General features: G+C 37.0%; 1 protein-coding gene across 1 annotated transcript; it reads right to left on the bottom strand.

Moving 5' to 3' along the window:
* Nucleotides 1-1,336: 1,336 nt before the first annotated feature.
* On the bottom strand, nt 1,337-26,209 carry LOC308641671 (caspase-1-like; the record flags this gene model as incomplete). The annotated part of the gene is made up of 7 exons (XM_081280303.1): nt 1,337-1,435; nt 9,692-9,846; nt 14,760-14,994; nt 21,238-21,411; nt 22,370-22,476; nt 25,285-25,551; nt 26,203-26,209. The coding sequence occupies 7 exons, from the start codon at nt 26,207-26,209 to the stop codon at nt 1,337-1,339; spliced, it is 1,044 nt and encodes a 347-aa protein (XP_081136429.1).
* Nucleotides 26,210-26,566: the final 357 nt, after the last annotated feature.

Below are 26,566 nucleotides of genomic sequence, written 5' to 3'. Positions count from 1 at the left end.
GATCTTTGTCAAAAAGAAAGCATTATGAATATTTTCTTCCAGACTATGGCTTTTCTTTTAATTTCCTGAATAGCATCTTGTGAAAAAGTTTTTAATAGAGCCCAACTATTCTGCTTTTTCTTACAGAGTCCTGCTTTTAAGTGTTGATAAGGTTTAGAGTAGCTTTTGTTCCAGGACTATTTTTTCTCCTCTGTGAAGCCATGACCTCACTGAGATCTCTGCTGATATATTCTGATTCTTAATGGCCTCATTAGAAATCAACCATTTTCCCATGCTGTGTGAACATTCAGTGGATGATCTTAGCAGAGCAGTGTTTTTCTTTTTCTTTTTCTTTGGTTCTTGGTCATCCCATGAGTGTGCAGAATGATATTCAAAGGCACACTGTTTAGCTGTCTGGAGTTCTTTGCCTATCTCTATCTCTGGATATTCTAAGAGAATGAATTTCTCTTAGAAATTAATATTTGCCTCAGCATACCTGAGTTCTGTTCTGTCTTCTCAATTCAGTGAAACTCTCATTATTTTCCTTAAATTACCTTGCCCTGAATTGTATGCTAGAATTTTTCATGACATAAAACTATGTATGGTATAGGTGTAATTTCATCTTCTGTAATTTTCTACTCTCAATGAAAGCAATCCTACTGCCCATTGTTCAGTATTTGAAAATAGTCGTTTCAATTTTTTCCCTAGTTTTTTAATTATTTGCTACTGCAAGACAGGAACAGTATCAGCTGCTTGTCCATGGCCAAAGAAAAAAACATTATATTTTTTTTATAGATTTTTAGAAGAATGTAAGAATAAAAGAATTAAAAGAAATACAAAAATACAAATATAGCCCATTTGGACACAACCTGTCACCATTCTGTCTTTTACTCTAGTCACATCAGAATTTATTAACATCATTTAAAGATACACAAAGTACATGTATGAAGACTTGAATTGGGTGTCAACACATCTTATATACAAACAGAGATATGAAAAATTGTGGTATATATGTGTATTAAGAATTGCAATGCTGGGGCTGGGGATATGGTTCAAGTGATAGCACGCTCACCTGGCATATGTGAGGCACTGGGTTCGATCCTCAACACCACATAAAAATAAAATAAAGATATTGTGTCTACCTAAAGCTAAAAAATAAACATTTTTAAAAAAAGGAATTGTAATGCAAAAAAAATGTACATGTATAATGGCATAAATTGACATGAACATACTTTATATACAGAGATATGAAAAATTGTGCTCTATATGTGTAATAAGGATTGTAATGCATTCCACTGTTGTCATGTATTTAAAAAAATAATAAAATCAATTAAAAAAATAAAGATACTTACGGATTTTAATTGCCTGGGAAGAGGTAAAAAAGTTTAGTCAAGGTTTGTCTTTCAATTGTGGGCATCTGAGTTTTAACACCTGGTATTTCAAATGATCGTTGAACCTAAAAATAAAAATACTTTGAGTTTTGCCCTTTATGGAGAAGTAGAAAACCTATTACACCATAAGACAACATGATCATGATTGGGATTGATTCTTGCAGAGATGTGAAGGCCAAAGAGTTATAAAAACTTTAAGAGAAAAAGCCTTTAATTACACCAGCAGTTCCTCACTGGTACTCATAACTTGATGCCCTAAGTCAGATACTAAAAGTCACCTTCAAATTGTAATTAATTCCAATACTCCTCCTGGGATATGGTGTTAATTGGGTCTCTCCAAAATTCTTGTTGAAGCCATAACTTCAGTTTCCTAGAATTCGACTAAATTTAGAGATAAGGTTCTACATGTGTGATTAAGTTAAAACAAGGCTATTGGTGTGGGTGCAAATCCAATCTAAATGGTGTTTCTTAGGAGGAGAGTTATGTTGGGCACACATAGAGACATGGGATGTGTACCCACAAAGGAAAGGCCATGTGAGGATGCAATGAGAAGTCAGCCATCTGCAAGCAAAGGAGATTCTTTAGTAGGAATATAACCTGCTGACACTTTGGTTTTGGATTTCTAGTCTTCAGATCTATTAGGAAATAAATTTCTTTCATTAAGACACCCTGTCTGGGGTTCTTTGTTGTGGTAGTTTTGGAAAGCTAATATACCCACCCAATTAATTCTACTTCCAATCTTTAAGTAAAAATGTCTTTAAAAGGGCAGACAATCTTGCCTTTTTTTTTTTTTTTTTTTTTTTTTTTTTTTTTTTTTTGGTACTACGGATTGAACCCAGGGGCACTCAGCCACTGAGCCATGTCCCCAGCCCATTTTATATTTTATTCTGAAAGGTGTTCTCCCCAAGTTGCTCATTATCCTGCAAAATTGCTGAAGATGGCTTTGAACTCAAGATCCTACTGCCTCATCCTCCCGAGCCACTGGGATTATGAGCATGTACCATCATGTCTATCTTAATAAAGTCAAATTTAACATGTTTTAACAGACTATGCTTTGCATATTACGGTTAATCAAAACTTTGTAAAAATGAAAGACACCAAATTTTTCTTCTCATTTTTCCTCTAGAAGATTTGTAACTACAGGTTTAACATCTGGGTTTAGGATACATGTGAATTTGGTCTTCACGTGTGGTTCTAGAGTGAATAAAAGTTCTTGTTGTCTCTCTGTTTTTAGCATATAGCTATTCATTTGCTCTAGTGCTATTTACTGAAAACACCATCTCTTCTTTATTTTTAAATGTTTTCTGGATTATTAATCTCATTTTTTATCTGTTTTTCTTTTATTTTTCTTTTGCTTAGTTTTCTTTTCACTGATTCTTCCCAGGGATGCTCTATCACTGATCCACATCCCCAGCCATTTTATTTTATTTTATGTTATTTTGAGACAAGTTCTCACTATGTTGCTGATGCTGATCTTTGACTTGTGATCATCCTGCCTCAGCCTCCAGAGTCCCTAGGATTACAACTATGCACCACTGAATCCACCAAGATTTTTTCCAGTTTCTTAAGGTGGAATTTGGACCATTGATTTAAGGCGTTTTTTTTTTTTTTTTTTTTTTTTTAATTCTAATTTCTTCATGCAGTGCTCACATTGTCTTCTAAATAATATTTTAGTAATATCTCAGAGTTGATGATATGTTTCATTTACATTTTAATTTCTCTATTGACCCATGTGTTACTTAGAAATGCTTTATTTATTTTAAAATATTCTAGACACCTTACTAGTTTATTCTATTCTATTTAAAGAACACATTTTTAATGAATAGTCATTTGAAGTTTATTGAGACTTTTTTGTGGCTCAAAATAGCCATTATCTTTGTAAATATTTTATGTACCCTTGAGAAGAATGTCTCTGCTGCTGTCTTTGGTTGAAATGCTCTATGCCAATTGGGTCAAGTTGTATTGATTATCTTGTTCACATCTTGTCTGTCTTTGACTTCTGGGGCACTTGTTCTATCAATTATTGAGAGAAGGGTAATGAAATTTCTGATTCTAATTATAGATTTGTCTATTTCTAAGGCAGTTCTGTCCATTTCTGCTCCTTGCATATTAAAACTATTATTAGGCATACACATATTTAATATTTTGATGTTCTTCTATTGAATAGACCCCTTTATCTTTGTGGTATTACAAATTTTTATTTCTTCAAGTATTCTCTGTTGTGAAATCAATTTTGTCTGAATCTAATAATCCATTTCAATTTGTTGTTGATTAGTGTAGGTTTGATACACTTTTCCTGTACTTGTACTGTTAACCTAGTTGTCACATTGTATTTAAAGTTGATCTGTTACAGTTGATATTTACTTGATTGTATCTGACAATATCTGATATTTAATCTGTGTGTTCAGATGACTTTCACCTTCTTTCTAGTTATCCTGATTTTCTTGAATTGTTATGCTATTTAAATGTTCATTTATACTTATTATAATTCTGATTTTATTTTAGTAATTAATTGTGGGCTTATGGTAAATAACTTTATATTAACATAACTTTAACTTCTGATGACATAGCCTGATCTTACCACAAGTGTTACTGTGCCACCTACCTATAATGTATAGACATTATGACTATAGAAATCTATTTCTTCCAGAATTTGTTCTATTGTCATATATTTTACTTTCACATCTGTTGTAGAACTGATACTATATTTTTATTGCATATGTTTAACCAGATGATTTTCTTTAAAGAGATAGTATATGTGCATGTTTGTATACACATTAACATAAACTATGTACATATATATTGTTGTATTTCCAGTGTTTGTATATATTTCCAGTGTTTGTATTCACTTTTATAGATCTACATTTCTAATTGGTATTGTCTTACACCTTCCTAATTGACTTCCTTTAACACTTCTTGGAGTAAAATCTTTTTTATGGTGGAAAAAATGTTTATTTTACCTTTATTTTTGAAATATTTGTTTTTATTTTTCTGAATAAAGAGTTTTAGGTTTACAATGACTTCATTGTTCTTATTATTCACAACTGTTTTCTAGCATGCATTATTCTTTCAATGAATTTGTTTATATTCTTTTTTTTTTGGGGGGGGGTACCATGGGTTGAACTCAAGGGTCCTTGATCACTGAGCCACATCCCTAACCTTATTTTGTATTTTATCAGAGACAGGGTCTCACTGAGTTGCTTAGCGTCTCACCAAATTGCTGAGGCTATCTTTGAACTTAAGATCCTCCTATCTCAGCTTCCTGAGCCACTGGGATGATAGGTGTGCACCACCGTGCTAGGCTTGTTTATATTCTTTTCTTAGTTTTTCTTCATGAAGCATTCCTCTTTTCTCACTTTGCTTTTAGGATTTTCTTATCAATAGTTTAAAAGAATAGGACTCAAGTAAGTCTTGCCATCTTTTTCCACTATTTTAATATTTCAGCCTTATTGTCTTTCTTTAACCTATGGGTTTATATCTTTAATAACCTTTGGACATTTTTTTAATCATTATTCATCAGTTTTATTCCTCCAACTTTAGAGCATCACTTGCACATGTATTAGCCTCTTCAATTTTTACCACCACTCACTGATGCCTTGGCCATTTTCTGGTGGTGGTTGTATTCCTTTTTTGCTCTCTGTGCCTTATCTTATACAATTTACTCAAATCAATTTTTCTTCTGTAATATCTAATATGCTCCTAATTCTATCCAGTATATATATGTATATTTTTATCTTACACATCCTAGTTTTCACACCTCAAAATTTAATTCAGGCTGGGTGCAGTGGCACATGACTATAATCCTAACAGCTCTGAAGGCTGAGGCAGGAGGATCAGAAGTTCAAAGACAGCTTCAGCAATGGCCAGGCACTAAGCAACTCAGTGAGACCCTGTCTCTAAATAAAATACAAAAAAATTGATCTGGGGATGTGGCTCAGTAGTTGAGTGCTTCTTAATTTAATACCGGGTACCAAAATTAAAAAAAAATCAATTCAAGCCTTTTTATATCTTCTATGATTCTACTTGACTATTAAAAATGTGGAATATATTTACAATAACTGTTATATTGTCATTTTCTGCTAATCCTGACATCTGTGCCAGTATGGGTAAATTTTCATTGATTGATCTCTTAATACTCAGTTTTAATTTCCTGATTATTTACTTGCCTGATATCTTATTAAATGGATGTCAAATAACATTTATACACACATATAACTCACATATACATATTCATATAATTATGCTTTGTTTTTACATACTGTTGGTTGAGATTTATTGGATCCTTCTGGATTGTGCTTTTAAAATTTATTAGGTAGAACCAGATAATTATTTATTGTGAGGCTCTTTATTTTCTAAAATTTAGGAACAACACATCTGAGTCCTTAACAGGTATATATTGAGATTTTTCCAGACTGGCTGTTGGGAATAGGCACTCTTCCTGTTTCTTTATAAATATCACAGTGCTTTTTCTGCCAACCCATCAGTGTGATATTTATTTATTTAATAATTATAACAAGTGAGCTTAACCACTGAGCCACATCCCCAGATATCTCTCTCTCTCTCTCTCTCTCTCTCTCTCTATATATATATATATATATATATATATATATATATATATATATAAAATTTAAAAACAAAGTTTCTTTAAGTTGCTTAGGACTTCATTAAGATGCTAAGGCTGGCTTTGAACTTCCAACCACCTGTGTAAGGGTCCGGCGAAGCGTCGGAGAAAGAGACCACGAGACTAGCTTCATGCAATGGCAAGGGGGATTTATTAGGGATCCGTTCCAGCGCGCTAGGGCCCCGTGCTCACTCAGGAAGGGAGAGCAGCCCAGAGCCCAGAGCAGAGGTCAAGCAGAGCTTAAGTACACTTTTTGGAGAGGGCGGTGGGCTTTACATACATCAGAACAAATCATCATGAGGCGCGGGGAAATTGAACAACAATTCTGATACATGATTAGTCCATTCATTGGAGGGAACAGTTTGCGTAGGGGTGATTGGTCACTTCCAAGTGGGGTACACATTCAAACTGATTGGTTCTGGGGCCTGGATGCCTACATGCCATGTTACCTGGAGCCCTTAGCTATTAAACAACCAGGGAATCAATGGAGATATTTACTGAGCAGGTCCCACATTGTCCTAACAAGTTTACAGAGATTGCAGGTTCCGGGGATAGCAGGGGAATTGTAACAATAAACTTTTACCTTTTAGCCCAGGCCTTGTAATCTAGAAGCTTTACAATGCCCTAATCTTTTACACTTTAACTCAGACTTTTGCAGCTTAGAATCAGCTTAGAAATTCTATCTTTACACCTGCCTCAGCCTCCCAAGCTGCTGGGATTACAGTCTTGTGCCACTATGCCCAGCTTTTAGTGTGATTCTTTTCCCTAATTAAAGTAGTCTCCTAATGCACATGCCAAACCATACTCTGCTGAAGATCTTCACAGTTCTGTGTAGCTCCCTGCCCTTTATTATCATGTGCTTTGAACTCTAACTACCTGTTCTGCCTGGACTCTCAGCTCTGTCTTCTCAAATTTGAGTCCACCAGATTCTACATGGCTTCTACCTCCCAGTGTTGTGCCCTGCAAATTCTCAAGAATATTAAATTATGAGATAATTGTAGGACTCACCCTGTTTGCTTCCCATCTCTCAGGGCATAGGGACCTTCATTGTCTAATGTTCAGTACACTGACTATTACTGCTTCATGTAAGTTTTCTATTTTTTGTGTGTATCTCAGAAATGGTACAAATTGAGTGTGTTAACCCAACTAAGCTAGAAGAGTCTCTGATCTCTAAATTATAACTATCAAATTTCCCCTCATGGTTTATGTCTTGGAGTCTTAACCCCTAGAGATTCCTTCAATTCTCCAGACCTGCTCCTTTCAATCCTTTTAGATTGGAATCCTGGTGTTCTGTCCCTTAAGATCTTATTTCACATTCTTCTTTTGCTTGTTTTCATTCCCTCCTATACCTTTTTCATTGGTCAGTAAAAACAGTTTTTATGCCAGTCATAAACACATACTAGCCAGGTGTGGTGGTGCCTGCTTGTAATCTCAACAACTCAGGAGGTTGAGGCAGAAAGATCACAACTTCAAAGCCAGTCTCAGCAGCTTAGCAAGGCCCTCGAAACTTAATCAGACTTTGTCTCAAAATAAAAAATGAAAAAAGGACTGGAGATGTGGCTCAGTGTTTAAGTGTCCCTGGGTTCAATTCCTGGTACAAAAAAAAAAAAAAAAAAACACCATAAAACAAACAAGCAAAAACAATGAAAACATACCCACACCAACACCCATACTAATACTCCTATTCTATCAAGCTTATGGACAACCGAGGCTAACATGGGACTTATTCCTTCCTTTCACAAAACTCTCTTATTCTTTTCTCTAAAAATGTGAAGGACCTATTTTTGAGCGATGTGCTTTTTAATTCTCTATATTCTACTAGAATATTAGCTATGAAAGTAGTGACTGTGTCTGCTCATTTTTATTGCATTGTTTGCATCAGGAATCCACAGTTCTTATTGAACGGGAACTCAACAAATGTAAAAAAAGAAAAGAATATTTGCACCAAAGGCATTCCATAATTTGAATATTTAAATAAATATCATTCCATATGACAGATTATATTTGTATAAAGATGCACTTATAGAAATAAATACAGCCTATTCTTACTCATCTCCCAAATTTTTAAAATTTTGATACAGATTTATTTTTTTCCTATCAGAATGAGGTAATTTAAAAATAGGTAGAAAGCAAAGTGTGTTGCACTCTGAACAACATACTATCAAAATACATAACTAGGTTATCATGCACAATCGTTCTGGCTTCTACAATAAGTGAATGTAAGAAGTAATATATGATCTTACCATCATAAATATTTCTGTTAGGTGACAATACCAAGAATGTTCTTGAATATTATTTATGAGTTCTGTGATGAAGATGGAACCATTTTTTTTCCTCCAAGAAAGATTATCTGTGAGTAAAGACAAGGATAAATCTTGAGCTGTAGCCTTCATCCTTTCAAAAAAGGAAGCAATTATAAATAACTTTGAACAGATTTAAGGAAGGAAGAAAAAAACTCAGATAACTGTGTTTGACTTTAAACACAAAGGGTAACTAGATGGGCTCTGATCAAACCATAAAGGGTATCATCTGAGGCTTGTAGCATCACAGGTGCAGGAGTAGGGCTCTGGAACCGCAGTTCTGTGGTTCAGAATATAAGTGCTATGTTTACATTGGTCACATTTTCTAGTAGATTTTTTTTTTTACTTAATCTTCAAATTTTTCTCAAGGCAAAATAGCTGCTCAGTGACAAGCAGTTGTTGAACTCATAGATAACAAGCTAGCCAATGGGAGACAGAGGGTGCTCTGTCCTTGTTAACACTGGTTGGTTCAAATTCCATGTTAGTCATGGACAGAGATGTCTTCTGCTAAGGCTATTCTGTTCTATTTCTTAGTAGCTCTTTCCTTAGAACAAAAGTCTGTGTTTCTGACACTGGAATTGCCCAAAGTTGCAAATTAGATAGGCTGTGTATTGTTTTCATTGGTATACCTCCAATAGCCTGATCTTCAGAGTCAAACTAACTTGAATTCATACCTGGAAAATACTGCTAGTGTTTATTCAGGCAATTTATATGATTTTTGTGAAATTCATGAAAGAAGAATGACAAAGCTTACCTGTCAGATATGTGCTAAATAGTAAATAAATATACATACACAAAATAAATAAATAATTTATATTAAGAATAAGCTTTTGCTTGGACATTTCATAAATCCTGTTTTTCCCCGTCCACTGACAATTATCTTCTCTGAAATATGCTACCTTATTTTTCAAATGCAATTGCCTTAAATATGATGATTTTTAAAATTGGTTCTCTAAAATTTTTTATAACTCCTAGTTTGCCATTTTATTTCGTCAGGGGCTGCTTATTATTTGGTGATCTTTTGATGACATCTAACACTTAGGTTTTTTGATTTTCTAAACTAGAAATTTTAACTTTTTGAAAAAGAGGTCACATTCCCTTTTTCATTTAAAAATATCGTCAGTGGTAAAAGCAATGCATTCATGCCAGTAGACTCATCAAACCATTACTGCTGTGAGCCTACTGACCCATCACCTACTAAGTGGATAAAAAAGACTGGCATCTGGAAGGATGTAGAGCAGAAGAAGCCCCCACTGCTACTAAACTGTAAAAGAATGCTACAGAAACGTGGATGGGATCTCCATTCCTTTCCCATTCCCTTGTAAAGGCTTTTGGCCATGTAGGCAGACAGGCCTCCTTCTCACACATCCTAACCCATCCATGCAACACATACATCCAACGAAATGCATACGTGGTATTGAAGAGCAGAAAGCAACAAAGTCCTTCTCCACATGGGCCTTGTGGACACCATCATGCATCCGGTTCTCAGAAAACTGTGAAGAGCTGTCCACTGAGCCTGCTGGAGAATCGCTGACCCAAACCTCTCCAGTGTTTCCTATGGAGAATGATATGCTGTTATTTACTTACTCACTGTTGAATACATGTTAGTTCTTTGACAACTAAATAAATAAATGGGATAGATTTTATAAAGATTTTCAATTAATTTCACACACACACACACACACACACACACACACACACACACACACACTATGGGTCTAGCATAGCCACAGAGGATGTCAATGAATAGCAATCACATTCTTGACCTGGAAGGTACCAACTGAGCAGAGGCAGTGTTGCTGCTATAAACATACATTGGCTATGCCTGAGTAAAGAGAGCCATTTTTAGTTTCATGACAGTTAAAGTGACAATAACACAAAAGCAAGGGAGGAAATAACTACTCTGTGCAAAAACAGACATTAAATTCTAAACCTGTCTTTTCACTTCCTTTCCTTCCTAATTGCTACCTCTTCCTTCTAAACCATTCCTCAAGTGATGTAATTACATTAAAGTTAAAAAAAAGTTATAGGAAAAATAAATGCCATAATATTTTTATTTTTTTATCTTATTACAGTATAATTTACATACAGTAAAATTCATCATTTTGGTGAATTTTAACATATGTACAGTCATATTGCTATCTCTGTAACAAGATGTAGAATAACCCTCCCATCTTCAGCTTCTGACAGTTATTATCTTGTGTTATCCCTATATTTTTGGCTTTTTCCAAATGCCATGTAAAATAGAATCACATAGCATGCAATCTTTCAGGTCTAGCTTCTTTCACTCACTTTGCATTGTTTAATTATTTTGAGACTGGGTCTTGCTATGTTGCTCCTGTTGGTCTTGAACTCCTGCCTCAGGCTTGCTAATAGCTAAGTGTGGTGAGCCGTTTCTGCGGACTGTGGTCGCCATTACAAGATGGCGCTGGCTCCGCTGTGGTCTGTAACAAACAACTCCTTATTTGGGAGAGTTGGCGCATGGTTTTTTAACACCCTATGAGAAAGCTCCACGTGGCAGCTTCGCATTGGGGCTTGAGATGCTTTATTAAGGCTGGGAGAGGCATCCGAAGGAAGAAGAAGAAATATCAAGGACCTGAATAAACGGCTGAAAGAAGATTCCTGTTGTTGCGTCTTCCTTGCGGGCAAGGGGGTCGCGACAAGTGGTGCCGAAACCCGGGAACCAGAACTTTCAGTCGTCAGGGGTGGTGCACCGGATAGTCCCAGGTAAGTGGGACCCGCGACCAAAGCGGGGATAGTCCCAGTAAGTGGGATCCGCGACCAAAGCGGGGTCAGCTCCTCTACAAAGAAAGAGAGAGCCTCATATTTTATTGCAGCTGCAATGTGTACTTTCACTTTTGTTTTCTGTGTTTCTTTTGTCGTCTGTGTCTTTTGTTTTCTGTGTTTCTTTTGTTGTTGTGTCATGGGTGCCGCATCTTCAAGTCCGCTTCTCCTGGCCCTAGATGGCCTGTTACGTTCCAAGGGCCTGGAAGTGAAGCATCGTACTTTACAGAGATTTTTACAGAAGATAGATATTGCTGCACCGTGGTTTGCATTTTCGGGCAGCCTTACCATACTCAGTTGGGATAAATTAGGCAAAGATCTTGACTTTGCTTCTGAGCAGGGCATATTAGAGGGCGGGGTGATACCCCTTTGGAGAATAGTCCGTAGTTGCCTCACAGAGGACAGATGTCATGACGCACTTACTAAAGGACAGGAAGTTCTAGAACAATTACATGAGGAGAAATCAGAGACGGCAGGAAGTGAGGTATCTCGGGAGGATGGAAGTGTGCGGAGCGTGAAACAGGGGAAGAGGCGATTGTATCCAGATCTCAGTGCGCTGCGCACACCTCCATGTGAAAGTGGGTCAGAGGAAGAGGAGAATGAGGAGGAGGAGCTTGGGAGGCTGTCTCGCCAGCTAGGGAGTTTAGCTGTAGGAGAAGGGAGCAAAGATAAGCAGGGGTTCAAGAAATGTGATCCTCCGGATCCACCGCCGTATGGTGGGGGTGTTTCGGGGAGAGCTTTCCATGCTCAAACATGGAAGGCTGTTCACGCTGAGATGGGTCTTGCTTATCCAGTTTTTCAGGACGATAATAGGGGAAGATTCCATGAGCCTTTAGATTTTAAAATTGTGAAGACCCTGGCGGAGTCTGTGCGCACTTATGGGGTGGATGCCGCCTTCACACTAACTCAGGTGGAGAGTCTGTCTAGATACTGTATGACTCCCTCTGATTGGGCTAGCCTTGTTCGGGCTTGTGTTTCCCCAGGTAAATATTTGGACTGGAGAACATTTGTGTTAGAGGGCGCAATAGAACAGGCCGCCCAAAACCATGCGGCGGGACATCCTCATTGGGATAAGGACATGCTTTTGGGGCAAGGTAGATTTGCTAATCAACAGACAGGATTCCCTCTTGAGGTATATGATCAAATTAATAACATTTGCATTCGGGCATGGAAGTCACTTCCAAACAGAGGAGAGGTATCTGGTAATTTGACCAAGATTATACAAGGCCCTACAGAACCCTTTTCAGATTTTGTAGCAAGGATGGTGGACGCCGCTGGAAAGATTTTTGGGGATCCTGATAGAGCCATGCCCCTTGTTAAGCAATTGGTCTTTGAGCAATGCACCAAGGAATGTAAAGCAGCAATCGCTCCTTATAAGAATTCCTCCATCAAGATCATTCATTATATGGATGATGTATTATTGGCTGCTAAATTAGAGCAGACAATTCATGAGGCCTATAAAGACCTAATGAAGTTGTTAGCTCAATATGGACTGCATATTGCACCTGAAAAGGTTCAAACAGGGGATTCTATTAAGTATTTGGGAGCAACAATTGGGTATGGCAAATTACGACCACAAAAAATCACCATACGAACTCAGGATCTCCAAACTCTAAATGATTATCAAAAACTGCTGGGAGATATTAATTGGATACGAGGATATTTACATATTTCTAATGTTATGCTACAGCCTTTGTATGCTACTCTTAGGGGTGATCCAGATCTTACTTCCCCTCGTAGCCTCACTAAAGAGGCTAGAGCGGCCCTTATGACAGTAGAAGAAGCTATACAACATGCTACTTTATGCAGGCTCCAAAGTGATAAACCTTTCCAATTATGTGTGCTTGCCACTATGCGGCAGCCTACTGTTGAGCGTGCTCATCGCACCTTAAAGGAAACTTTACAAAAACATAAGGGGGGAATAGGAGCTGAACATACTCCTAAAGAACGCCTGTCCTTAGCTCTCTTTACCATTAATTTTTTGAATTTGGATATTCACGGTCGCTCTGCGGCCGATAGACATGTGTCCCCTCAGCCCTCTGTGATTGGCTATGTTAAGTGGAAAGATGTTCTTACGGGCCAATGGAACGGCCCCGACCCCGTGCTGACATGGGCACGAGGATCTGTATGTGTTTTTCCCCAGGATCGCACGGAACCATTGTGGGTCCCTGAACGCCTGACAAGAAGAGTCTTGACGCCAGCTACTCAGCAACAAGAAATACCACAGCAATCCCGTGATGAGGATCTTCATTCTGCTGAGCGCTCTGGCTCTGGTGCTGGTGCCGATGACATGGACGACACCAATGCAGTGGTGGGCAGCGGCACGGGCTTGGCCAATGCCGATGCCGGTTCATGATTTAATGATTCCAGGAATGCCTCCCGTATCATTGGCGAATATTTGGCCGGAAATTGGTCCAGATAAAGCTATGATCATACAAGCTCTTGCAGCTTTAGAAAATGGCATCTCACCTCAAGTCTGGCTTGCGCAGATTAAACAGTAAATCTTTGACATGGTCGTTGCACCCCAAGTTTTATGAACATTGCACTGGGATCGACATGTCTTTCTTTGTTATTCTCTTAGTGTTGGAAAGCCCTTGCACTCTGCCGGCTTTACTGCCATTGCACGCAGATGGGTTTCCACACTAGTGCTTTTCTATCGCCTTAAGACCCGTGCCTTTCTTTTAGGGTGTTGCCAACTTGTTTGTCGTCGTATTTCTATACAGCCACAGTTCAGCCTCAGCCATCCCCCTTCGTCCACCATCATCACGATACAGGATGCGAGGCAAGGCACTGCACTTGAGTGATCCTTGAAGTGGACCTCAAGGAGAGCATGTCCTATTGCATGCGGGTTAGACGTGTCCACGCCCCGTCCCACGAAAAAAGGCGTCGGCTGATATGGCCTCAGATCTGGGGAAGGGCCCTCCTTGGGGCTGAGCCATACTATGCAGCCACTTCTGCACAGTGGGATAGGACCTCTACTCTCGCCTGTATTGTTTTTGGAAAACAAAAGGGGGAACTGTGGTGAGCCGTTTCTGCGGACTGTGGTCGCCATTACAAGATGGCGCTGGCTCCGCTGTGGTCTGTAACAAACAACTCCTTATTTGGGAGAGTTGGCGCATGGTTTTTTAACACCCTATGAGAAAGCTCCACGTGGCAGCTTCGCATTGGGGCTTGAGATGCTTTATTAAGGCTGGGAGAGGCATCCGAAGGAAGAAGAAGAAATATCAAGGACCTGAATAAACGGCTGAAAGAAGATTCCTGTTGTTGCGTCTTCCTTGCGGGCAAGGGGGTCGCGACAGCTAAGACTAGAGGCACAGGTTCCCAGCTTTAATTTGGACCCCTCACTTTCAGGTGAAATACTTCACAGTCAGAGATCGTAAAATTTTCATAACATATTTTTAAATTAAACCCTCTTCATGCCACAGTTTTAATAATTCTATGTAAAAAATAATTTAGAATTCATATTATCATCGCCACTTAACTGTGGTTCAATGACGATTTACTTTTAAGTTGGATAGCATTTCTCTATTGCCACCCCTAAATGCTCTTTCCAAAGAAATCTGTTTGATATAATGGCACAAAGGTAAGGCTCATGGCATTTTCACCAGATTAGATAGCACATAGTATAAGCCTCAGCCTGCATGACATACTCCTCTCCTATCCCTGGGCCCCATTGCAACTCACCCCCTCTACAGGCCTGGATGATGATGACCTTGGGTTTGTCCTTCAAATGGGAACAGTTCTGGTTGTTGGAAATCTGGAAGATGGAATCATAAGGCAACACATCTTGTGTTTCATCACCATGTGTGATCCCACAGGTCGCATCAAAGATGCCATGGAACATGAGCACCAAGAATGTGCTGTCTGAGGACTTGTGCTCTAGGCGGGCAGCAAAATCTCTTAGGACTCTCTTCATGACCTGTGAGAGAAAACATTTCATCATCACAACACAATATCTACACTTTCCCACGTTAAAGCTTTGAGCAATAGAAAGAATAAACATCAAGTGGCTGGCACATTTCAGAGCTTAATTTATAAAATGTACACATGGATGACAACCATTGTTATTTTTTGTTGCTATTAATGTTATTGTAGTAATTCAGGAAAATATTTCAATACTGTAATTCTATGCATTCCCTTAATTTATTTTTAATATACTGGCAAATGTTTTATTGTGGCAAAATGTATATAATCCATTATTTATCATTTTAATAATTTCTGACCTTATAATTCAAATACATTCATATTGTTTGATAAAATCTCACTACTTTCTGTACAAAAACTTTTTCACCATCCCCAACAAAAACTGCATTCATTAGTTTTAACTCCTCCTTATCTCCTAGTAAACTCTATTCCACTTTCGTTTTCCTATGAATTTGCTTATACTAAGTTTATCACAAAAAGTCAAAACATAGGACATTTATCCATCCTTTTCATTAAACACAAAGTTTTAAGACACATTCATGTTGTAGAAAATACCAAAATCTCACTTCTTTTTATGACCAAATGATATTCTATTTTATCTTTATGCCTCATTTTACCTACCTATTCATTTGTGGATGGACACTTGATTTTTTTTCCCCACACTAAACTTTTGTAAGTAATAATATAATGATATAAATAACAACATACAAGTATATTTGCTAGAGTCTCTGCTTTTGATATGTTTAGATATAAATGTAATTAGGAGTGTAATCAGCGGGCCATATAGTAGTGTAATCTTTTAAGAACCACCCCAGAGTGTTTTCCACAGTGACTACATCACTTTACATAACAAACATCAAAACACAAGTTTCTAAGTTTTCCACATTCTGGCCAATACCTGTTATTTTCCTCCGTTTTTTCCTCTTCTTTCTTCTTCTCCTCTTATCATGGCCAACCTAGTAGATGTGAAGTGGTGACTCATTGTGGTTTTGATTTCCATTTTTCAGGTGAATAATGATGTTGAGCATCTTTGCATATGCTTACTGGATATTTGTTTGTATTCTTTGGAGAAATAACTATCAAGTCCTTAGCTTATTTTTTTTGAATCAGATTGTTATTGAGTTTTAGGAGTTATTTTGTATATTCTGGATATTAGTCCCTTAACAGGTATCTGATATGCAAACCATTCTTCAGCTTACATTTGCACTCTCTTGTTCATATCTTTTGAGACACAGTTATATTTATCAATTATTTTTCATTGCCTGTGCATTTGATGACATATCCATGAAATTGTTTCCAAGTTTGATGTCATGAAGAATTTATTCAATGTTTTCTTCCTTGAGATTTATAATTTCAGCTCTTAAGTCTAGATCTCTGATTGATTAAAACTTAATAATGATAGTATATATAATTTATGTTAGGATTCCAACTTGATCTTGCATGAGAATATCTAGTTTTACCAGTATCATTTATTGAGAAGAAAAAGTCTCTCCCTTCCTCACTGAATAGTTTTGGCACCCTAGTTGAAATCAATTAAACACAAATATGAGGCTTTCTGTTCTATTCCATTGCTCTATATGTCTGTATTTATGATGCTATCTGTAAGAGTTCTGACCGTGGAAATATATAGGACAGTGTTTCTCTAGTGAGCCAATTCTCAAAGGATACCAGGCACCCTGTCTTCCACAGTTGAAATATTCTGCAGTTTTTCCCAGGAACTGGAAAGATAACTAATCCATGTGCAAGGCCTAGCTGCTATGGCAATGCCCTGAGGCTCTATGCTAGAGTCTTATCAGCCTCAACCTTAATGTCAGGTATATAGCTCCTGGTAATAAAGGAATGTGCTATAACTATAATGTTTCACCAAGCTCCAGTGTTCCAGGACCTGCCCACCTAATGCCTAATGGTAACTTCAGATAATGGACTTTCTTGAGAGTTACACAAAGCTCTTAACATTGTATATTGAACTGTAGAATGTAACTGCAGAATAAGAAAACTTAGTGATACAATAAACAATAATGTAGTTATGGCACTAATGACCTAATATAACCTATTAGTGTAAATAAAGGTGGCCACTTAGATGAGCAGCCATTTTTCTGCCTTGGCATCTTGTCTCTGTGTCTCCTTTTATTTATTTCTTTTTTTTAAGTATTCAAGTTTATTTATTTATTTATTTTTATGTGGTGCTGAGAACCAAACCCAGGGCCTTGCACATGCAAGTCGAGCACTCTACCACTGAGCCACAACCCCAGCCCCTCCTTTTATTTCTTTATAGGTATCATATGTTTTAATTACTTTAAGCTGAAAGCATTCTTTTTCTTTTTCAAGATTGTTTTGGATATCTGAGCTTCTTTGCAATTCTCTATAAATTTGAGAATTGGCTTTTCAAATTCTCACCCTCCCTAAAAGAAAAAAATGTCTGTTGGAATTTTGATAGAGGTTTCATTATATATGTAGATCACTTATGACAGCATTAGCATGTTAATAGTATTCCCTTCCAATGCATAAACATGGATTATCTTTCTATTTGTTCAGATTTTCTCTATTTCAACAATATTTAGTAATTTTTGGTGTACATGTCTCTCAGTTCCTTTGTTAGACTTATTCCTAAATATTGTATGCTTTTAGGTGTTACAAATAGAATTGGTTTTCTAATTTTCATTTCAATGTGCATTCTAGCATATAGAAACACAAGACCGTATTTTTATGTTAATCTTGTACTTTGCAACTCCTATGATGATGACTTTTTTTTATTAGTTCTGATAGCCTTCTATTATAAAGCTAGTGGTAGAATCTGTGAATAAATAGCATTCCCTCTTCATTATCAGTTCTATGCCTCTTACTTCTTCTTTCTAATAGCTCTGGCTAGATCTCAAGTACAATGTTGAATGCACTGATGAAAGTGATCATTCTTACCCTGCTGACTGATCTAGGAGAAAAACTTTATCTGAGTTTCTCATGAATACTATTTAGCAGATTGAGAAATTTTCTCTCTATTCATAGTTTTTTTTTTTTTTTTTTTTTTTTTTTTTTTTTTTTTTTTAAGAGAGAGGAGAGGGGGAGAGAGAGAGAGAGAGAGAAAGAGAGAATTTATTTGTTTATTTTTTATTTTAGTTCTCGGCGGACACAACATCTTTGTTTGTATGTGGTGCTGAGGATCGAACCCGGGCCGCACGCATGCCAGGCGAGCGCGCCACCGCTCGAGCCACATCCCCAGCCCCTCTCTATTCATAGTTTTCTGAGAGCTTTCTTTGTGCAAATGTGGATTTTGTCAAATTCTTTGTATCCATTAATTTGAGTCATCACAAATTTGTTGTTTTTGTTCCTGTCATCCTGTCCATGTGATCTGTTATCCATTGTTTCTCTTATGTTGAAACACCACCACACTCCTGGGATAAATCCCACTTGGTTAAAGTAAAGAATCCTCTTTATTTACAAAATATATTGTTCTGAGATTTTATTTTCTTATGATTCTTGTATTCAGCTTTAGGATTATAGTAATTCTAGCCTCATAGAATGGGATGGGTTATAAATTATTTTCTCATCTTGAATTTCTTGAAAGATTGGAGAAAATTGCTGTTAATTTTTTTTAAGTGTTTGGTGTAATTCATTGGTTAAGCCAGTATTCTTTGTTGTGATTTTTTGATTACTGATTGAATCTCCTGACTTGTATAGATTTATTTCAAATTTCTTTATTTTCATAATTTAGTTATGATAAGCTGTGTGTTCCTAAGAAATTACCCATTTCATTTCAGTTATCTAATCTGTTGGCATGTAGTTATTCATAGTTATAATCTTTTTAAATCTCTGTAAGTTTGAAACTAATGTTCTCTTTTTCATTTCCAATTTTAATTATTTGCTTCCTCCTCCTCAATTCTGTGGTTTATTTTAAAGAACTAAGATTTTATTTACTTTTCCTATTAGTTTTATGTTTTCATTCAATTATTGTACCTCTCAGCTCCAGAATTTCTTTTTGTTCCATTTTATACTTTCTATCTCTGTATTGATATTCTCATTTTGTTTAGATATCTTATATCTGGTTTTGCCTATGTCTTTTGTTAGCTCTCAGAGCATCTTCAAGAGAGCTATGTTGGGCTGGGGTTGTGGCTCAGCGGTACAGCGCTTGCCTAACACAAGAGAGGCCTGGGTTTGATCCTCAGCACCACATATAAATAGATAAAATAAAGGTGTTGTGTCTACATAAAACTAAAAAATATTTTTTAAAAAAGAGAGCTATGTAAAGCCTCTGTCTAATAATTATTCAATCTGTGCTTCCTCATGGATGGCTCCTTTAGATTTGTTTTCCTCTTTCCTAATTTGTCTGTGCCTTGTAATATTTTTAGCTAGATATTTGAGTATTATATAATTGTGACCTTCAAATTCTATATAAAACAACATGGGATTTGAATATAACCTACACCACATCTCCAAATACTTCAAATCATCTCTAGATTGATTATAATACCTAATATAATATAAATACTCTGCAAAGAGTTATTGTACTTTATTGCTTATAGACTAAAAGAGAAAAAAAATGGTACATATTCAGTACCAATGCACGTCTTAATTGAATATTTTCAAACTTTGGTTGGTTGAGTGTGTTGATATGAAACCTGTGGATACCAAGGTCAAGAGCAATGGTGTTACCTTGGATTTCCCCTTTCTTTGAAGTTGATGTTTTTACTTATTGTTTGTTTTAATATATCTCTGTGTCAGAAATCTGTCTGAGGTGAAAGTTTAAGATATTTTCAGGTATTTTTTGAGCCTGGGCATATGTGGTGGCCTAAATTCCCTCATATATGCTCTTGTTTTTAAACATTTAAAAAAGACTATCAGTCACTTAAATATCTGGAAACTGTTTATTTGGTGAGGGTTCAAACATGGCATCCAGCTTCCATGCCCACAGTTCTCAGTAAGAACACATATCTCCAATATTTAGAGGAAAGGTCTTTTTTTCCACTCTTTCTCCAGCAAGTTGTACCATAAATGCAGCTTGCCATCCCCATGGCTACCTGCCCCAGGTTGAAGAGTGGGATAAGGGATAGGTAGCTACCAATATTAACTGCCATTTATCATTCAGTCTGATCCCTAGAAGCTTGAAAGTATTCAAACAAAATCCAGAGTCCAAAGAGTAATTTCATTGCTTTCTGCCAGTATAATTTTCAAGGTACAGAGGTGCTTCTTACTCCTCCAACTTTCCTGATATCCTTCTCCTGTGATGCTAAATTATTATTATTATTATTATTATTACTATTATTGTTGTTGTTGTTGTTGTTGTTGTAAATGGACAAAATGCCTTTATTTGTTTATTTTTATGTGGTGCTGAGAGGATCAAACACAGTGCCTTGCACTTGGTAGGCAAGGACTACGCTGAACTGTAGCCCCAACCTTGTGATGCTAACTTTTAAAAATTTTAACCCCCCAGATCAATTTTTTGCTCTTATCTTCCTTGTTTGTGTCTCTACAGACAATACCTGTTGATTTCTATTGTCAACAAACTTCATATTGTTTTTGCCCAATAAAAGGCACTGGCAGGAGACTAGAGGAGAATGGAAAACAGCAGTAGTAAAAAGTCAAGATATTTTACTCCTCCACATGCCTACATGCCCCAGTGCTGCCACAGTTCTGCTGGGGACCATGACTTCTCTGGCTGCAATGCCTTCTGTGTGAACACTTCTCCAGTTCTCCACACATGCTGGCAGAAAGTGTGTGTGTGCTTCCTAAGTGATCAATTTGGGGTTTAAGAATAATAAAAATAAGAATAAAATGAAAATACTATCGCTGAAATATATACACACAAACACATGTGCATATATGTATGCTTATACACACAGTGTTTATATTCACTGCTCCAAGGTAACATTGGCAACTATCAATGACAGCTTTGACTTTTCCATTTTCAAATTGAAAAAAATAGCAGCTTGATCAGGTAGTGAATGCCTATAATTTCAATGTAATTGGCAATAGGAGTGCAAGTTCAAGGCCAGGTTCAGAAATTTAGCCAGACCCTCAACAAGTTTGTGAGAACTTTTCTCAAATAAAAAATAAAAATAAAAAAAGCTGGGGACCTAACTCAGTGATAAAGCACCTCTGGGACCAAGAAAAAAAAAAAAGGAGAAGAATGAAAGAAAGAGTTGATAAAGCAAAACAAGTCCCAGATAAATAAGATGAATGGCCCTCAAATAGAGGTACATGGACATATATAAGTATGTGTACCAAATAGGGAAGGGGGCCTTACCCTGGCTGTGAGATTTCTTTCTACAACAACCGTGTAGCCCAGGTCTTCAAGCAGCCTCTGCATCCCTTGGATGTCATATTCAGACCCATTGCGCCTTGGGAGAAAGTCAAACTCTGTGTTACAGATGATGAGGGCCAGGCGAGTGCAGGTCGCCTTCTCTTTGATTGGGTAGATCTGCAGAATAATGCCAAGTTATGTGCAATTAAAGTTCTCAATATATTCACAGCATACTCAGGCAACACTCTCAATGACATGAAATAACTGTTTGTTCATCTGCTAACTTTTGCTGGAACCATTTCTTTCTCTCCTTCTTTAATGGTAGAAAGAGTTTTAGAAAGAAATCAGACAAAATAAGGGGAATAGGGAAAGCTACTGCAAGAAAAGCAAACTCCCAGAGTAATGAATAAGAACAGATGTGGGCTATTTATTCAATGATCTCGTGGAGTAGACTAGAATACTTTTTGTCCTTCCTTGTCCCTTTCCTTATATTTAGCCAAACTTTATCTGATATAAAAGACCCATATCAAAATTCTTGAATACTAGATCATTCCCCACCTTCTTCAGTTGACATTGATCATAATAATCCTTAATTTTATTTTATAGTATCTATATATAAACACAAAGTAGCATCAATATATAATGCATCAAAACATTATTGTTTCATTATTGCACATCTAATTTTCCTGATAGAATAAAATCCCTTCTGTCAAGATCACATTACAATAAAATACTCATATACAGTTACTTTTTGACCCTTGAGGTACTTTCATATATCTTAAAAAAAAAAAAAAACACTGTCAGCCAGCTATGGTGGCTCATGCCTGTACAGTGGCTTGGGAGGCTGAGGCAGGAGGATTGCAAGTTCAAAGCCAGCCTCAGCAATTTAGCAAAGCCTTAATCAACTTAGTGAGATCCTCTCTCAAAATTAAAAAAAAAAATGCTGGGGATGTTAGGATGTTGCTCAGTGATTAAGTACCCCTAGGTTAAATCTAGGTTCAACTCCCTGGTACAAAAAAAAAAAGAAAAAAGAAAAAAAAAAGAAATACTATTACTCTTAAGTCCTCTGTGTATTTACATCTAGGGAATCTTTCTACTTCATTTGATTCCATATTCCATTAATTTTCCATCTCACCCTTCCAGCCTCCTTTGTGCATAGTTCCAGGAATTTTTGATGAGGACAAAGCTTGAGTAAGCCTCTGGATTCTTCAGATACTGTCTCTGGTCTGCCATCAATAGCTTCTGCACAAATTTTAAAAGACATGACAAATGTGATATATGGTATCCTGGTTCTATTTATTTTTTAATTATAGGTGTACACAATATCTATTTTTTAAAAATTTTTATGTGGTGCTGAGACTTGAACCCAGTGCCTCACACATTTGAGGCAAGTGTTCTACCTCTGAACCACAACCCCAGCCCCTGTATCCTGGTTCTATTGGTGCATCCCAGAACCCAAGTCACCCCAGTAATTGTCAGAGTGTACTAATTCTCTTGGAATATAAAAGAAAACTTTGTGGGAAAACTGTTAGCTGGTAAAAACTAGTTGTGTCCAACATCTTGTTAATTTAGGGAAATTGTGGTCAGGCAAGAGTTGTTGCTCCTTTGTGGGAAAAGTTAACTGATTAAGAGAGGTACTCCAGATGCAGCAATATATGCATGTGACTCTGGTGAAGACTAGGAAACAATAGGTCTAATAAGACTCTATTGATCTGCCTTGGTTCTGAAAACTTCATTAAAAATCTCCTTTGAATCTAATCTCAGATTTATAAGGATTATATAGCTGGTCCCTAGGAATCGCTAGAATGTGCTTTGTTTTGGATGGATAACTCTCCCAAGTCTCTCTCATTACATGTAGTTATCAACATTGGATTCTCATTTCTCCTTGATTTCTTTATAAGGCTATTTTTAAAAGCTGAGTGCTTGGCTCTACTGAACAATGGAGGACAGGTTGTCCAGTTGTTTATCCTTTCTTTTCAAGTTATGGAGCAGCCAAGATGCCAGGGCATCAGTGGGGTGGGTGGTGGTGGTGACCAGCTGTCCTTGCTGAGGATCTAGAACTCAGAATATAGGTCCATCGACTGGGCAAAGTGTGTGAAGGTCATCAAAAGTCTCATCAAGCAGGCTCAGGCTGGAGAATATCGATACTCATTTCCTCCCTGAGTAGTCTTTGATGCTTTCTTGGGGAAATAGTCATTCTATTCCTAAATGTGCCTCAAAAGAAAGAAAAAGGTGTGGATAGATGTTGCGGATTTTGGTTTGTTTGGTTGACTGAACTCAGAGAAGAGTAAGGCAATGATTAGAAGTAATGGCATGTTTTACACAGAGACACAAGAAACAGAGTCCCTGTGGATCTCTGATTTGGCATCATTGGATAGAAAGGTCTGTTTGTACAACACAATACAGCTTGGCAGTCCTCAGGATGGGATTTGGAAGCAGGCTTTACTCCTGATTCTACCGCATAACAGCTATATGAACTTAGATTACTTAATATCCCCTGTTTCCAATTTTCCCACTTCTGAGTGAGAACAAATAAATCAGTTTACATATTAGATTTTTGTGCATATTTAGTGATTTAACACCCAAGAAGTACTTGAAGCAATGTGTGGCTATATTAAGTTTTATGTGAGTGTTAACATCATTATTTTTCTCTTGCTACTACAAATATAAGGTGGACTTAGAAAACGATGAAATCAGAATTTGGTGTTGTGTGCACATGTATGGTTCACATTAAACCACAAAGCACTGATATGCCTGTTTGCCACTGCTTCTGCAATGAAGGTGAGTTATTCTCATCTAGAGTCTAATGCTACCTTTGATTCCTGTGATTCCTGAAATTATCCTGGTGCTTTTCCAAGGGCTTCCTTTTACTGTCTATTTATAGTGATCTCATCCAGTTCTAAGATTTCAAATGGATATCATAATTTTATGTCTCCAGCTCTTCTGGGTCCAAACTCATAATCAAGTCCTTCCTTAATATTTCCTATATCTATAATGTACCAGAGCATTGGCATTTATTTAAAGAGGAACAGAAGCTGAGGCTGGAGATATGGAAAGTGTGTGTTAGATTAAGAACAGTGGGTTTTATTCTTGGGATATTAGTAGATTTAGTAAATGGGCAGTGTTTCAATTGGAATATCTCATCAATTACTGTATGTTGGTCCTTATTACCCTTTAATTGCCATTAGTATTGAGCATCTTTCATGAAGAAACAGCTCTTAGATTGAGCACTGAAAAGACTGTAAAACACATTTCTAATATTTCTAATTGTAATAAAGCAAGAAAAAGAATGATAAATTGCACTTGATTTACGCAGAAGTGATGAAGTGGACTATCACTATTGGAAAACTTGAAGTAATATAGCTGATGGTGGACAAGTTGTCAAGAGAAATGGATTGAAAAAATGTGTGTCATCAAATAAATGACAAATAAGGGAAGGGCATGTGGTTCTAATGTGTCCTCAGGAGACTTCATGAATTATAAAGGCTTAATGTCAAGGACCACAGTAAAAACTTTTGTCTCTTATTCATTTGGAGAGATTAGAAAAAAGGCTTCAAAATTATTACTGAAGGACTAAAGGATTATCCACAGATAAAAAGACACTTCAAGTGAAGGGTAAGGTACTGCCCACATGTGAAGAAGAGACTAGGAGAATTTGATTTTAACAAATCAAAGGAGAGCAGGAAGAGCAGGCCAGTATGAATGGGAGACCAAGTGTAATAATATATTAGGTTAAGAGCTGCTGAGTCATCTGTTATCTGGCAGGTAAATAAGAGAGCATGCATTAGATGCCAAGATACAAGGACAGAATTGAGAATGTGACTGTAGTTAATAATAATGTATCTTAGAAAATTATTTAGAGAGTGGATTTTAAGTGTTCTAACCACAAAAAAAGGGACAAGCCTGCAATGTGACATATACATCAATTAGCTTGATTTAATCTTCCCACAATGGACCAATAGAGCAGAACATCACATTCTACACTGTAAATATCTATAGTTTGGTTCATTAAATCATTTATAATTTTTAAATAAAATCTTGGAATCTCACCTGAAGAAAATCCTAATTTATAAGCAAGGCTGGAATCTCTCTTGCAGATATAGTCAATAAGTTTTTGTCTGGCACAGGACCCTTTTGGAATGACTGAATCAATCAAATCACGGGCTTTGTCTTTAGTTGTAGCATTTTTCTTTTTCACATTTTCAGCCTCCTCTTCGTTCACTACCTCTTCACTTAGTAGGTCATCCAGCAAAGTGTAAAGCGTATCCTCAGACACTAAGATAGTAAATGTTTTCCTTTTCTCCTTTAGTCTCTTATCTGTTGGAAGCACAACAGTGTTGAAATTGATAGCCAGCTCAAGAAATACAACTGCCACCTCAATAACTAGGATTCTTTCTTCTTCTTTTTTTCTATATTTCCTCTATGTGGTTCAGCTATCCCAAGGGATGGTCTAATTCATGTATTTACAATCGCTGCTATTCCTTCTCAACCCATGGGCAGCCACTCATAGAAGTCTAACCCAGCACCCTCAAAAACAAGGCTCTACTTACCTGGTGGTTCTTCTGGTTCTGCCTTAGTGAGTTGCCAGGAAAGGCCTAAGAAGCTCCAACTGTTGTATTTCTTTGATGAATATAAATATATCCATGAAATCGGAGTCAATATGGTCAGATTTATGTCATTTTCCCTTCTTTTATTTAGAAAGACTCATCCTTGGTGATTGCACTATGCAGATTCTGAACTTCAGTCATGTTTGGAACATGAACATTCAGGGAAGATCCATAGCTCATTTCCTATGAGGCCGTTTATAAGAGCCTGACAGAATATAGCTCAGAGAAGGAGGGCTCCTTCTTTTCTCCTCTAACTAAAAATTGTTCACACAAACTATACAGATTCTAGTAAATAAAAGTTGAAGTGAGTCAATATCAAATATCTTTCCTAATGCCCCAGAGTGATCAAAAGAAGTCTTACCAGCCATGTCCTCTGTAGCAGTCTTCTTAGGATAATAGGAGGAATCAAAAGGAGAAAAAAAATACTAAAAAGAAACAGGATTTTCCTGTTGAGCAGAATGTGAGTATAATTTAGGGTGGAGCTACTGCATTGCTTATATGGATGTCCTGTGTGTGTGTGTGTGTGTGTGTGTGTGTGTGTGAGAGAGAGAGAGAGAGAGAGAGGCAGAATTAAACATTGACCTGGAAAGCTGCTAAGATAAATTAAGTCAACTCATCTACTATAAATCCCCAACTCCATGAGCCCCTCATCTCAGTCTTGGATAGCTGGTTATCAGAGAGACTCTCAGCAGCACCTGCATAAGGGCTGACTACTCCCAGCCAAC

This window comes from Spermophilus citellus (genome assembly GCF_964194105.1).
Source record: "Spermophilus citellus genome assembly, chromosome: 2".
Lineage (NCBI taxonomy): Eukaryota > Metazoa > Chordata > Mammalia > Rodentia > Sciuridae > Spermophilus > Spermophilus citellus.
Note: the sequence above shows the minus strand (reverse complement) of the source record. Positions and strands in the feature narration are given on the sequence as shown.